The sequence below is a fragment of the Sorghum bicolor genome, chromosome 8 (assembly GCF_000003195.3).
Source record: "Sorghum bicolor cultivar BTx623 chromosome 8, Sorghum_bicolor_NCBIv3, whole genome shotgun sequence".
NCBI lineage: Eukaryota > Viridiplantae > Streptophyta > Magnoliopsida > Poales > Poaceae > Sorghum > Sorghum bicolor.
In genome coordinates, this window is record NC_012877.2 from 52587157 (window position 1) to 52602286 (window position 15130).

Sequence of the window (15130 nt, forward strand, 5' to 3'; positions counted from 1 at the left end):
TAAATTTCACTCAGTCCAACATTTATTTCTGCCGCAGCATCATTCCCTCCAACAAATGAGAATACATCACACAATAAATCCCAGAAGCACAGCACCAAATAGACACGCAAATCGAATCCGAGGTTCTCAGAGGGAACACCATGCTTGATTCAAATAACCACATATTTCCTACTACAAAATCGCATGCAAAGCTTTCTTGCTGTTCTTTGATGTGCACACTTGGCCGGAATGCAAATTTTATGCTGATACAAATAACACACACCAAAATGTTTCAGCTCAGAACATCTAATTTACAATTGCTGAGACGCAAACTGGTCACTGAATCCAAATCTAAAAAAGAAAAGGAAAAAATAAGGAAGTTCGTGGCCATTGATGAATCTCTCACAGACGAGGCTTCATGGTGTTAGGATTGTCCAATGAACTTGCAATCGCTCGGAATTTGTAATCATCCACTGAAAGTAAGGGAAGAACTATTAAGTAGCTGCCGTTGATGGTCAGTCAGAGGATGCGCATACTGTAGCCAAATAAAACTGATCTCAGCGTATATCAAACAGATTGCTTCACACAGCATGCACAAATCAAAGATATAACAGTCCTTGCAGCCTTGATGAGAAGAGGAAGAACTCTTAAAAAAATGTTGAAACAGTGTATTGTTTGTTGAATAAACAACAAAATTGAAATACTTCAAAGATAACGAAACTGAATCTTGGTAACTAACAAGAAAAATGTCATAAGATGAAACCTATGTCCACACCTGAGATAAACGGGGTGGTTTCTACAGGTTGAGGAAGAAGCGGGAAGGACGAGGGGACACAACTGGAATCAATTGTGCAGAAATTACGATTGAATGGAAGCTTGCTCTTTGGACAGACCTTACTATGTCTTTGTCAGAACAATATCACGCATCAGGCTATCTGGAGCTGTATGGCGAGCCACGTGAGAAATGGTGTAAGATGTACTAATGACTGTTGCTGAACAATGAAATGAAATATGAAAAGGTCAATCAAAGTACCTGGCATGCCCGTGAAATGCTCAAACTGGCCCATAGCTTGCCGAATAAACATCTCCAGACCACTAACAACTGTAGCTCCACATTCTGCAGCTTCTCGGAGAAGTCTGGTCTCTTTTGGTGTGTAGACCGCATCAAACACAACAGCATAAGATTTGAGTGCTTGCTGCAAGATTGTATTTCATCATTAGACTTGCAGAAAAAGACAGAATATCTCAATTAAAAATTGCCAAAAGAAAAACAGGTAAGCTAGATTAAGACCTTAGATAAAGGAGTTTCATTCACATTTGGATGCATTCCAATGGCTGTTGTATTTGCAAGAATCATCCCTTCCTCTGGATGGTAGTTTTCCAAATCCGCCAGAGTCAATGCAGGCCCACCAATTAAGTTGCCAAGTTCTTGTGCACGTGCTGGAAAGTGGAAGAGTTGACTCAGTTCTCAACGTATACATGTTTCTCAATCACATTTCACAACACAGCAATCATTGTGTGCAAATTAATGATAAAAATCAATAAAGCAGAAGTGTCCAGAAGAGTCCTATACCAAAAGTACGGTTTGCAATTACAACTCTTGCTCCCTTCTCTTTTGCTCCATATGCCAGTGCTTTTCCCGCGCCACCAGCCCCGATGACAACAAAAAGCCTTCCAGCCAGTGGTGATGTGTCCGAATCCGTTTGTTCGGATGCTGCAAATCAGCCTATTAGAACTGAACATCTATCAGCAATAATTTACCAATAGTCATGTGTAGAAACCTCTTATTCCATCCTCAATAGCAGATATAGCTCCAACATAGTCAGTATTATAGCCAACAAGTTTTCCATCAGGTCTTCTAACGATTGTGTTAACAGCTCCAATGTCCTGGATAAAGCATCATACTTTTGAATGCTACCCTAGGTGTGCTGAAATGTTCAGCAATTCTTTACATGGCAAGCAAAAAAAAATTACCCTGGCAATGGGATCAACCTCATCACAGCACCTAACAGCAGCTTCTTTATGAGGAATTGTGCAACTGTGGTCCAGTTGATTGTATGAAAAGGAAGGTGTGATCAGATATGAGGTATATTTGGCTAAAACAAACATCATTGCAACATATGATTTGGCTCACAAAAAAAACTACCTGAAGCCAGCAAAATCTGGTGAAGAGTATGTATTAAGAAATTTAGCCAAGTCATCCACTAAAAATGGCACATACACAGCATTGGAACCCACTGATCTGAAAGCTTCATTATGCAAAATTGGGCTTTTGCTATGGCCAACCGGCTTCCCAATGATACCAAAGACCTTAGTGTCTGGGCCTATCTGCCTAATATTGTACACATTTATCAAGTCTGCAGCCGTTGGCTGTGCAGGTGCAGACTCTTTTCCTTTCTTGAGAGACCCAAAAGTAAGGAATCCACCATATTTTGGGCAAAGAACCCGAGAAATAAAACCTCTGTCATTCATCACCAGCCCAATGATTGGCACCTGCTTTTCCTAATTCATTATTCAGATGCAAGATAACATGAGCTCTGAGTTATGTAGAGGCAACTGAGAAATGAAGCATGGAAATCAACACAGAGCAAAAACACTTTTGTCAAGAGAAAAACTCTAAAGCGATATTTGTGCATCACAAGTGTGTTATTATAATTAAGAAGTTCACTGATCGTCTTGTGCTGCTGTGCTAAAGATTATGATATCAAAATATGCAATTACTTTTAACAGCTATTACAGTAGAAACAAAGCGCCAAGCAGATATCTTTACTTTTTTAGGTGACAAATCAGATATTTGCACCAAAGAGTAGAAATTGAAATTTTGGCTAAGTGAAATACGAAGTGTAATTTCGGTCTAGTTCCCATTCAAATTCAAGTTTAATGGCCAGCAGTAACAATGGTTTTATCATAGTACAAATCATTGATAAAATGTTAGTTAACAAGCTTTTTCTCGAAGTAGCAGAGATTCCTAGGAGGCTATGAATAGTACGTTTTTGTTGACAACCAACACTATAATATGACAACAAAGTATCAGCAGCAAATAACATGTCACAAAGCAATAAACAATGGCGAGACAGACTAAACTCTTAGGGAATGCAGACTGAAATTCCATGAATAAATATTCATATATGCAGAAGTGAAAAATAATCAGATGCTAAATCACCTGGCAATGAACAAGTATTTGAAACATCTTTGCCACATCAACAATTTCAGTAGCCGTTGTAGCTATTTTCACAATATCAGCCCCCGTTGCTTGAATCTGAGCCACCAAATTTGCAAGTTCCTCGGATGATGGAGTGTTCTCATAGTTGTGGGATGAAACTATAAGTTTACAGTTATCTGGTTTCTTCCCAGAAATAAGTTTCATAAATTTGTCAGCCACCTGCACAACACAATGTAATGATCAACTCCAGACTAAGCCTCACTAGTTTAAAGGACGGCTAATTGACATTATCAGTACATGAATATCAAGCTTCTTTTACTAATATTGTAATACATGTTTCTATTTTACCATTACTATCTTTTTTTCTCGAGTGGCTCTTGTTGGGTTTCATCTCTAGCCTACACTAACTTGGTTATGAGAAAACTATTATTGTTAATGATAATGACACATGACAACCAAACAAGCTTAACAGATTTTCAGCTCTGGACTGGGATTCAAATCAGTGCCTGTCTCTTAGGGTTGGAAGTCATGAGAATATCGAAGTCTCAGATACCTAATAATCAACTAGTATTGCACTACATCCAAGTTACAAGCTTATATTTGTCAGGACTGAGCCACCAAGAAAAAATACTGCAGTAAAATATAGAATATAGAAATAAGAAGTGAAAAATAGGGGAGGAGCCAACCTTAAACTCAACATCCACATATTCAGCTCCCAGCTCCATTGCCAATAGCAGAGCCTCGAAGCGTGATTCGTCATCGCCTTCGTATTCGCCCCCTTCCCACTTGGGCCTGTGCAACCAAAAATCAAGCAACACTCACTTTGCTTAGTAACACTGCAATAATTGGAATGTTGATACAAAACTAAACTAGCCCCCATTTGCTCCACTCAATTGTACTACACACTAAACGAGCTGAAACCTCTGCAAACGCCTACGATTCCTCCAATCGAATCCGTAATCGGAATGCGCCAAACCGCTGTCTCCGAGGAGAAGGAAGAACCTAATCCATCCCCTGCGCGCCCACCAACCCTGAGGCAGGGAGGCCAGGCGCTGACGGAACGAACCCACGCCCAGACCCACCTGTAGGTGACGAGGGCGGGGAGCGGGCGGGGCTTGGCGAGGATGACGGGCAGGTCCCTGCGCGGCGCGAACCCGGCGAGGCAGTCGAGGCGGAGCTCCGCCACGTCGGCGCCGAGCGCCGCGGCGGCGGCCAGCTCCTCCGCCATCTCCCGCGGCGCCCGCGCCGTCGCCGGCACGCAGACCATCGTCCGCGGCCGCGCGACCGCCGCGGCGGCCGGTGTCACCGCCGAAACCGACATCGCCGTCGCCATCGGGGGGGAAAGCCGGCGGCTTTGCGTCGGGGGTTGGTGCGAGGAAGAGGGGGGGGTTTAGCTGCACGTTTGTTTGGTTGGTTTGGTGGTGGAGGTGGACTGGGGTGGTCTATGTGGGTGCCGCCGACGCAGCCTCGTTCGCGGCTGTGGGGTCGGCGGAATCCGACGTGGCGCGTCGTGATTGGTTTGAATCGTAGGTGCATGGAACACATGGCCACGCCGTCGAAATGCGCGGTCATCAAATGGTAAACAAAATCCTAATTTCTTTGATGAAACGGAAGTGATTCGCCAATCTCTCGTAGATAATAATTACTCAAAAAGAAAAAAAATGTCTGTTCTTTTGCACCGCAGCAGGTTGCAAATTATATATATATATATATATATATATTCCTTACTGAACATGACCATTTATTTTTGTACAAGTTTTGCTACCTGAAAAAAGAAAACATCTTTACATTGTTGAACTAGAGCATATATTGTTTACTGAACAACAGATGTGATATGATGAAAACAACACTGCATCATTGCAGGCAGTAGGAGAAACAGGATGAGGCCGAAACCTGCATCTCCTCCGCCGCTTGTGTTGAAGAATCATCAATCAAATACAGGTGCTTCACAGACGTCCAGGAACCATTTTTGCAGAAACCATGATATCTGCAGAGACCTTGTTATGTGGACAAACCTCAATGTGTCTTCGTCAGGATAGCCTCGCGCATCAACCTTTCTGGAGCTGTAGGGTGAGTTCATTTGGAAAATTTTTTATAAGACGAATTAATATAATCTTTCTGAACAACGATAAGTGGAGTGAGAAGTACCTGTCATGCCCCCTGTGAAAAGCTTAAACTGAACCATCACTAGCCTGATTAGCATCTCCAGACCGTCAATAACTGTCGCTCCACACGCTGCAGCTTCTCGGAGAAGTCTAGTCTCTCTTGGCACGAAGACCGCATCGAAGACAACGGCATAGGATTTCAGTGCTTGCTGCAGGATTATCATACGTCGTTACATGAAATTAGGTAAAGCCAGAATATACTGGTAACAGTTGACGGTTCAATTAGGCAAGCTGAGTCGAAGACCTTAGATAAAGGAATTCCATCGACATTTGGATGCATCCCAACAGATGTTGCGTTTGCAAGAATCATCCCTTCCTCGGGATGGTAGTTTTCCAACTCTGACAGGGTCAATGCAGTCCCGCCAATTTTGTTGGCAAGTTCTTGAGCTCGTGCTGGAATGCAAGCAATCACATTTTTATCTTACAAAAGGATATTAAGCAGCCAAGAAGAGTTCAGAGCAAATAAAATGCTAGAAAACATGACTAGAATATGATGGAAATTCCAAAGGCCAATATATGCTAAAAAAAAGGCCAAAATAAGTGCACATTGTATAAGCATCTAGTCTATAAACTGGGAATAATCACTAACTTTGGTGTTTGGACCCAAAATAGGTTAAGCTCTGCAAGGCCTAACTTACAAGTCATGACCTCATTTTAAAAATCAAATGCAAAAGTTGTCATCGAGGAGTTCTATCTAGTGTGAATGCTTAGCTTTGAGATATAAGACGATGCCCATAGACAGGACATTGTAAAATTCGATTAAAAGATCACGAATCGTCAGTATTCAGTGCGATAAATTGCTTATAAGTACATCCTAGACACTGTAAATGTGGATGCCTATCATGTAAACTATGACGATATATGATTAAATTTGTTGAGTAGAATCATCCTGAAGAAGCAAATACCAAATGTACGGTTTGCAATCACAACTCTTGCTCCCTTCTCTTTTGCACCATATGCTAGTGCTTTCCCTGCACCACCAGCCCCTATGACAACAAAAAGCCTTCCAGCCAGTGGCGAAGTGGTAGAATCTGTTGATTGTGATGCTGCAAGTGGGGTTAAAAGGCAGTTACACGAACCATATATAGAGCAGCCAAATACAAAATTGTAAGTGGTGGCATGTGGAAACCTCTTATTCCATCCTCAATAGCAGAAATAGCACCAGAATAGTCCGTATTATAGCCTACAAGTTTTCCATCAGGCCTTCTAATAATTGTATTAATAGCTCCAATGTCCTGGAGAAGGTGTCTTTCTTACAAATGTTACTCTTGGTGTGTGTATTTTTCTCATAGAATAGATAGGAGAAGAAATGGGAATGAAATTACCCTGGCAATAGGGTCAACATCGTCACAGCACCTAAGTGCTGTTTCCTTATGGGGCATTGTGCAACTACAGTTCAATTAATTGAATCGGATTGGATGGTCAGACATGGGGGGATAGACTATAAAATGGAGTAAATAAGGATATAGCAAAAAATCATTGCAACAAATTATGATTTTACCTGAAGCCAGCATAATCTGGTGCTGAGAAGGTAGAAAGAAACTCAACCAAGTCATCTGACAAAAATGGCAAAAACACAGCATCGAAACCCACTGATCTGAAAGCTTGATTTTGCACAATTGGGCTTTTACTGTGGTTAACTGGATTTCCAATAATACCAAAGACCTTAGTATCAGGGCCTATCTGCCTAATTTTGTACTTATTTATCAAGTCTGATACCGTCGGCTGCCCGGGAGCAGATTCTTTTCCTTTCTCAAGAGATGCAAAAGTAAGGTATCCGCCATATTTTGCACAAAGAATCCGAGAAATAAAACCCTGTTCTTTCATCACCAGCCCAATGATAGGCACCTGCTTTTCCTAGCTCATTATTCAAATAAAAAGATCATGTGAACTGGGAATCATAGAAACTGAAAAATGAAGCATTGAAACTAACACATAGGATAATATCTTTTTGCGTGGAAAGCACTACACCATCATTTGTGCATCCCTAGTGCAATCTTAACATCATATATATGATTCATGGAAGGAGGCTTTGAAAAGAAATTTCCCTCGGGTGAAATATTCCCTCAGAAAATAAATAGTTCAATGGCTAAGGTCATCATGTCAATTGCTAAATGTATACCCTTTATTTGTCCATTTTGTACATAACTTGATGACTTTAATCTTATTCAAGTATATCACACTAGGGACCTCCCTGATTGGTTTCTCCTAAAATATAGTCTTTTTCGGTCTTAGTGATAACAGCTCAGAGATTTCATTACTGCAGTCTTGAAATGTGAGCGTTTGATCTGAGGAAATCCGAAGGGTAGCAGCCTAGCCCCTAGCTCTCCAACTATAATCCATGTTTAGTCACCAGCAAACCAGCTATACTTACAACATCGTACTTGCTGGAAATTGGAAGTGCACTAGATTGTTTTAGAATTAGCACAAACCTGGGAGTGCCACGAATAATTTAGCAAAAGTTCATATCTGAGTCAAGCAGATTTTTAAGGACACATAATCTTCATAAACCTAAGCTAAGGGTCAGCACTAGATGGCATGCTATGGAAGAAAACTTGGATACACTAAAACTCACTTGGCAATGTGCAAGTACTTGAAACATTCTTGATGCGTCTACAATGTCAGCAGCAGTGGTTGAAATTTTCACAATGTCAGCCCCTATGGCTCGTATCTGGGCCACCAAATTCAGAAGTTCATTGACCGAGGGAGTCCTCTCGTAGTCATAAGCTGAAACAATGAGCTTACAGCTTTGAGGTTTCTTCCCAGACAAAAACTTCATAAATTTGTCGGCGACCTGCGGAGCAGCAAGGTAATAGTGAGTAGTGACCAATTAAAAAGAGATTCACTTCTCCCAAAGACATGTAATTAAGCACAAGAAGAAAACTGCATCGTAGACTATGAAATGCAATCCAACTCTGAACTCTCAGATATCCAATTCAGTAGTACTGCACACATAAAGCTATGAATTCACCAAGTGTCACGAAACGATTCTGAAATCAAATGAATGAGGAGAAATTCTTTGCCCTGCAAACTAGTCTTGCGGATTGTGATAGTCTGAAATGAAACTAAAAGGAGTGAGGACAGAGCCAACCTTGAACTCGATGTCAACATATTCAGCTCCCAGCTCCATTGCCAGTAGAAGCTCCTCAAACCGTGGCTCATCTTCGCCTGCGTACTGACCGCCCTCCCATTTCGGCCTGCGCAACCAAAACCAAGAAACATATATTTGTTCCTCTGATGGTACAATAGAAATACAATCTGAAATTTACAAAGAACAAGCACTTTCCCCCATTCGATTGTACTGAAACCAGCCAGTTCTAACATAAGGCGCGAAGCCCAAGGTGTTGTCTCGGTGAAGAAGATGCAAGAACCTGTAGGTGACGATGACGGGGAGCGAGCGGGGCTGGGCGAGGAGCACGGGCAGGTCCCTGCGCGGCTCGAAGCCGTCGAGGCAGCCAACCTGGAGCTCCGCCACGTCGGCACCGAGCGCGGCGGCGGCGTCCACCTCCGCTGCCATCTCCCGGGGTACCCGCGCGGTCAGTGACGCGCATACCAACGTCCGCTGCCACGCCGGCGGCGTCGAAGTCGCTGCAGTCGCCATTGGCACCCGGTGCGGTGGCTGGGGGGAGCAGCAGAGCAGCTTGCCGCCGAGGGCGCGGTCTAGCTCTGTGGCAGAAGAGTACACGTGGTGGCCGGGCTGGGCTGCCTGGTAGACATATAAATGTTGCGCCGGCCGGCGTTGCCTTGTGACCTTGTCCCCTTCCTCCTGGCGGCGGCGGCGAAGTCCGACGTGGCGACGTCGGTTTTGGCTGCCGGCCACCGCCGGCTCTTTTGGATGGAGGTGGGTGGGACCTCATTTCCTTTTGTTTTTCAAGAGATGGCTGGATGTGTAGTAAGCTGACGTGGCTTTCAAAGAAAAACTAAAAATAGATCTGACGTGGGCGTGTCACGGCTAGATAGGACTTATTTTACGTGATTTTTGTAGTTTTTATTTATTTTAGTACAGGCTCATGGTCTTGCTTTTGCAAAAAAAAATTGTAGTTTTTAATTTAATATATATTTAAGTTGTTCTGAAGATGCAACGCATCATAGGACAACCACAAAGTTGGAAAAAGGTGACCTCAAGCAATAAATATAGGTAACTATAGGAGTTGACTTTTTAAGAGAAAAAACCTTAAAGTCAGCCATAAGCTTAAGGTCTAGCTTTAATCAGGAATAAAATAATATTTTTTTCTCTTCTCTCCAAACTTACGCATAATTGTAGTATTAAGATCTCACATGTAGATCTTAGCAATAAATAAGACTTCTACAATACAGGTAAGTTATATATACTTCACGCTAAAGGTCCACGCCATATTCTACAATAAGATCTCACATGTAGATGATTTTGGCTCCTAAACTCTCAATGCAGGAGGCTGCAAGTAGCATGCTTCCTCACTTGGGCCAGAACGTGCGTCATCCGTGTTGTCTCGTTCTTCTTTAGCTCTTCGTCATGCGATGTTGTAGTGTCGTCCCTTCCCAACTCTCGAGAAATTGAAGCAAAGCACCACCACCAATCGCTCTAGGCTTCGGCTATTCGCACCAAGTCTATTTGTGCTACTATCTTGTCAAATCGGTTCCTATCTTTGACAGATTGGAAGGTTAATACACAATTGTTCTTGATAAAATAGGTTTTGGTAAAACAAGGATGTTGACATCTTGGTGGTTCTCCACTCCTCGGAGAGGCACAGAGGACGAATCGAGGGGGGTAGCGATGACGATGGTGGTAGCGAAAAAGCACAAAGAAAGCAGATGCACTCGTGGGAGAACGTGGGATTCAGAATTGGTCCCAAGGGATGAAGATGCTCTGTCGCAGCAATGCACGCTCCGATTGTTGCTTGCACCTTTTGTCAGATGAAATCATCACTTTCTCTGTTGGAGACTTTGACAATCTACAAGATCACCATCTCCTTAGCACGCCACGCTATAGTGTTGGTGAAGCCCTAATTAGCATGGAGTATTACCCTCTCAAGTGAGTTTCACGCTTACGATCATCTCTTTGCATATGAGACTTTTTCCCACCAGGATCAGTGAGGGGCCTTACCTAAGGAGATGCTAGAGCCAGAAGAGCCACGAAACAATCAAACAAAGGCTTCACCTTTTACAATTCGAAACCAACTGAATCTCTGATAAAAAAAAAAGCAACTCATTCTCCCATAAGCTTCACTCAAGGAGACGTTTCTTGCTTGGGGGTATGGTGCAGCTTCAGCTGCCGTGTGTGACAAGTGCCAAACAAGGCCTGTGTTTTGCTTGTTTTTTCTAGAAAATATGTTTTGTGGTTTCCCTCTTTTCTTTTCCTTTACCTATATAATGAATACGTGCCACCTTACCCACTTTCTCTTTCAATGTGAAAGTGTTATATAAAAATATGACTTAAGAAAAACTATGTATTGATGACTCATCTTAAAAGGCTATTTGAATAAGCTTTAGGAAAAAAATAATTTCAACGAGGTTTCTAAAAGAAAGTTTGTCTAAAGAAATTATTACACGTGCAGGGGTCTATTGCCATGTGCATAGATGTATTCGTTTAAGTTTATTTGCCAAATCTAACAGTCATTCAGTAGTGTTTTTCTCTCACAATAAATCAGCAAACAAGACTTTCCATAACTTTTCATCGTTGGGCTCGAGGTATGGGATGCACTACTTGCGATAGGTTTTTACATGGCAAAATTGGTCATGGGACATCCTTAGAATGTGGCCTTTGCTAAAAGCCACTTAAAAAAAGTCATGTCTTGGCTAAAAGACATCAAAAATCATGAGAAATATGCTACCGGACACCTAGCTTATTATTAAATTTAGTTTTAATGGACAGCCACGTGAAATGACGGATATGCCCTTGCCTCTTTATCCCTTCAACTCAGAAAGGATCGGGACTTGCCTGTACGTGCGTCGGTGAGTGCGGCCGTCCTCATCTCGCTCGCATGGAAAAGCAGCAGGAAGCGGCTGTGCCATCTCCCCTGTTGTTGCCGGGGCTCTGCGACGACCGCGGTGACGGCGCCCGCAGACAGCTGCACGACGACGACGGGGCTCGCTTCTCGCGACGACAGCGGCGCCCACTTTCTGTAGCAGCGAACGGAGAGGCGGCGGCGCCCAGCCCCGGAGGTATCGACGGTGATGGAGTCTCCATGATTCTTGAGCGACATTTTCCCCGAGGAGCATGCTGATCTCTCATGGGTCTCCGACGGGTAACTAATTTCTGTCATTATCCCTACCCTAGGTTCATTCAGATTATTCCCTACCCTAGGGTTCATTCAGATTATGTTTCTGTTTATATTTGCATATGTAGGATGGATCCTAATTCGTCCTACAGGTTTGCTGCACGTGTAGGTGCTTTTGTTAAATTGACTGAAGATGGCAATCATGAATATTGTGATGCTTGTAACATTGCTAAGGTTTTAGACAGAGATACCACAAATTTATACCACAAATAGAAGTTGGTGTAACCTTTGGGGATGGTGATACTTTTAAGAAGGCTATTAGGCAATATGCAATAAAGGGTGAATATGAAATTGCAGCTGCCTATTCTGAGTCCACAAGATATAGAGGCTATTGCAAAGCTAAACAGTGCAAGTGGAGGATACATGCTTCACAGTTGCAGGATGGGATAACCTGGAAGGTATGTGTTGGGTACCATAAAAAGGATACCCAAATCAGAGCAATAAAAAACGCAAAAAACATTCTAACCACAATCACCGGGGTACGGGCCCCAGTTCATTCAACTCGCCCGACCTCCTAGGGCCTCGGACGCAAGTTCATTCGACTCGCCCGACCCCCAGGGCCTCGGACGTAAGATCCGACTCGCCCGACCCCCCAGGGCCTCGGACGCAAGTTCCGACTCGCCCGACCCCACAGGGCCTCGGACGCAAGTTCCGACTCGCCCGACCCCTCAGGGCCTCGGACGCAAGTTCTGACTCGCCCGACCCCTCAGGGTCTCGGACTCAAGTTCCGTCTCGCACAACCCCTTCCAGGCTCGGGCGCCGGACCCCATTCCACCTAGGAAGCAAGACTTCCACCGCACGGCACCGTACTCACGACGTGACAGGCGCGATGACTCCCATACCGCAGCAGGGCAGGGTGTCGACTGTTCCAACCACCCTGGGCACTGCAGCTTCACCTTTTTCACTGTGTGCCCTTACCTCTTTCACTGTGGCGTACTGCCTCACAGTAGAAAGGGAATGGGGGAGGTTAATCAGCATCACTATTTTTGAGGTCTTTTCCCACTATTGACGGGACGACCTGCAGTACCGGCGATCCGACCCCCACGACTTCCACAGGGCTCGGCAAACCTCCACAGGAGTGACCATCCCTCAAGGACAAGATGAACAGGCTTCAATAGGGTCGGGGCTGTAACTCTTCCACTCAGGGAAATCAACCCATGTAAATCTCTGTCTCCCCTTGAGGCTATAAAAGGGGAGCCAGGGCTCATAGCTAGGATCAGGTTCATACACACGCCCACCACACTCTTTCACAGAGCAGCGACCCGCACTCTGTCCACCACTAAGTCGAGACCTGGGACTTAGCCCTCTCTCGCAACCTGCTTGTACCCCCTACTACAAGCACCTTTGGGTGTAAGGTTATACATAACCCCCGATCACACTGGACGTAGGGCATTCTTGGCCCGAACCAGTATAAACCCTCTGTGTCTCACTTGCATCACCATCCAAGTTTGGGTAGTCACGCAGACTTGTACTTGTTAGTGTCTAGACCATGAGTCTAGACGCCGACAGTTGGCGCGCCAGGTAGGGGCCTTCTGCGTGACATTCACCTGTCCCTGCTGGGAAGATTTGGATGGCAGACGGATTTCACCCACTCCGCCGCGGCACCATCATGATGTTCGGGAGTTTGGAGTTCATGTCCCTCGGATCCGGCTACGACATGATCCTCCTCTCGCCACGTGGTGATGTCGAGCCTAGTCCCGAGCCGATCCCGCCACAGTCGCTGCGTGGGAACCGTTCGGGACACCATGCGGGGGGCACCCGGCGGGGGCGTCAGAGATCTAGGATCTCCGACCCTACCATTGAGGCCAGGATCCGTCCGGCCCTCCCCTCGCATATCCCTCACCGGGTCGCCCGTTCCTCCGGCCCGACAGGCGCTAGAGGAAGGGCTCGCGGGGCATTAAGCTCCGCTCCTAGGACCAATAGAGGATCATCGCGGCCACCCGTCCCACCTCGTTCAAAAGGGAAGGTACGGCCCGCGCCCGTCCCCCGCAAGGGGGACAAAGGGGCCTCAACATCCCGTCCTCCTCCACCTATGAATGAAGGAGAAACAGCGGCACCTCCCGAGTTGCCTTTTGGGCTCAGGAACACCGCCGCCACCTACGCCTCTTCCGCGAGCACTTCGTTAAGTGCGTACGCGGAACTTCCAGGTCACCACTTGAGGTCTACACTGGACCTCATCTCCACGCCGCCCGTTTCGTCATACCCGGAGGATCCTACCTCAGGCGACGACGAGTGAGCCGGCGCTTCCGGGTGCGGCGACCCGGAAACCTTCATGCGCTTCTTGGAAGCCAGCAACTACTATCTCGGCTACTCCGACTCCGACGACGGGAACTACGACCCGACACGAGAATGCTTCAACCTGGAAGTCGGGAGCACACCGCATAACGCCCAGGGGGACGCAGGGCCCTCTAGGCAAGAGAATGCAACTCCACCTCCCAACCCAACTCCCGGAACCGACCTTGGAGCCCGTGGGGTAGCATCAGCCCCCGTTGGGGGGAACCGCCCTGACCTCGAACAGCTCGATGAGCTGGAGGCCAGGCTCGAAGAAGAACGCGCACGCCTCCGCCAACTCCGCGAAGCCCTGGTCCGAGACCCATCCGGCCGCGGAGACGGGGGTGAGGCTAGACGCCGCGCCTGTGACGTCAACCGCCGTATTGTCGAGGACCAAGGGGGTGACGCCCCAGTCTTCAGCACGGCCAGCCAGAATGTGATAGCCGCTGCACTCCTCCTCAGGGCGATGCCCGAGCCGTCGACCCCTGAGGGAAGGAGAGTGCGCCAGGGGCTGCGTGGCCTCCTGGAGCAGGCTGTGGTGCAGAACGCGGAGAGTTCTGCCTCACAATCCCACGGCACGAGACGTCGTGAGGACCGACCACCTCCTAACAAGGTACCAACGGTACAGGGTCCGCCGCCCCCTAACCCATAAGGGGGCAACAGGGCCCCGTCGGTACACGAGCGCGTCGGAGCCGACGCGGACGTGCGGGCCACCCTCGAGGCCAGGCGACGTGACAGGGACGAGGCCGAGTCCCGACGCTACCGACCTCACCAAGGCGGGAGGTACGACCCCGATCACGACCGCAGCACGTCACCAGAGCCTCCGGGTCCCCGCGTCTTCAGCGAGGACATACGAAGGGCCAAGTTCCCGGCGCGATTCCGACAGCCCGCCAACCTCACCAAGTACTCAGGGGAAACCAACCCTGAGCTCTCACTGGCGGATTATCGCCTAGCATGCCAGCTAGGCGGTGCGGACGACGACCTGCTCATCATCCGCAACCTCCCACTCCATCTGACCGATACGGCCAGGGCATGGCTCGAGCACCTCCCTGAGCGCATGATCCACGACTGGGCTGACCTGGTCAGGATCTTTGTTGGGAACTTCCAGGGCACATACGTGTGCCCTGGGAACTCCTGGGACCTCAGGAGCTGCCGGCAGAAGCCCGATGAGTCCCTCCGAGACTTCATCAGGCGATTCTCCAAAGAGTGCACCGAACTCTCCAATATCACGGATTCCGATGTGATCGGAGCCTTCATTTCCGGTACCACCTGCAAAGAGTTGGTACACGAGCTCG

At 46.6% G+C, this 15130-nt stretch overlaps 2 protein-coding genes across 8 annotated transcripts; both read right to left on the reverse strand.

Moving 5' to 3' along the window:
• Positions 112–4552, reverse strand: LOC8067235 (bifunctional 3-dehydroquinate dehydratase/shikimate dehydrogenase, chloroplastic). 7 transcript variants are annotated; one of them, XR_002447005.1, is made up of 11 exons: positions 4225–4551; positions 3829–3934; positions 3143–3361; positions 2126–2472; positions 1954–2017; positions 1761–1866; positions 1553–1693; positions 1271–1419; positions 1013–1175; positions 755–920; positions 112–452 (listed from the first exon to the last, which is right to left on the reverse strand). XR_002447005.1 is itself a non-coding variant. In XM_021446494.1 (11 exons), exons 1-10 carry the CDS (start codon positions 4473–4475, stop codon positions 877–879), a joined length of 1599 nt encoding a protein of 532 aa, XP_021302169.1. In that variant the 5' UTR covers positions 4476–4550; the 3' UTR covers positions 112–452; positions 873–876. The 7 variants fall into 7 exon arrangements, 4 of the variants coding, with proteins under 4 accessions (XP_021302169.1, XP_021302168.1, XP_002443289.1 ...); XR_002447003.1 differs by having other exon boundaries at positions 2126–2481; positions 4225–4550; XR_002447004.1 differs by having other exon boundaries at positions 112–514; positions 2126–2481; positions 4225–4550.
• On the reverse strand, positions 4887–9153 carry LOC8067236 (bifunctional 3-dehydroquinate dehydratase/shikimate dehydrogenase, chloroplastic). The gene is made up of 10 exons (XM_002443245.2): positions 8679–9153; positions 8399–8504; positions 7883–8101; positions 6809–7164; positions 6633–6696; positions 6437–6542; positions 6213–6353; positions 5552–5700; positions 5291–5456; positions 4887–5205 (listed from the first exon to the last, which is right to left on the reverse strand). The coding sequence occupies exons 1-10, from the start codon at positions 8906–8908 to the stop codon at positions 5159–5161; spliced, it is 1584 nt and encodes a 527-aa protein (XP_002443290.2). The 5' UTR covers positions 8909–9153; the 3' UTR covers positions 4887–5158.

What these genes read in the sequence shown, in the direction of transcription:
- LOC8067235 (XM_002443244.2), bottom strand. Translation starts at nt 4,475, where the DNA reads ATGGCGACGGCGATGTCGGTTTCGGCGGTGACACCGGCCGCCGCGGCG. An exon ending in ATGTGGATGTTGAGTTTAAG is followed by an intron (nt 3,362 to 3,828) that starts GTTGGCTCCTCC and finishes TGTGTTGTGCAG; the next exon opens with GTGGCTGACAAATTTATGAA. An exon ending in GCATTTCACGGGCATGCCAG is followed by an intron (nt 453 to 1,012) that starts GTACTTTGATTG and finishes CCTTACTTTCAG; the next exon opens with TGGATGATTACAAATTCCGA.
- LOC8067236 (XM_002443245.2), bottom strand. Translation starts at nt 8,908, where the DNA reads ATGGCGACTGCAGCGACTTCGACGCCGCCGGCGTGGCAGCGGACGTTG. An exon ending in CCCGTCATCGTCACCTACAG is followed by an intron (nt 8,505 to 8,678) that starts GTTCTTGCATCT and finishes TTGGTTGCGCAG; the next exon opens with GCCGAAATGGGAGGGCGGTC. An exon ending in ATGTTGACATCGAGTTCAAG is followed by an intron (nt 8,102 to 8,398) that starts GTTGGCTCTGTC and finishes GCTGCTCCGCAG; the next exon opens with GTCGCCGACAAATTTATGAA.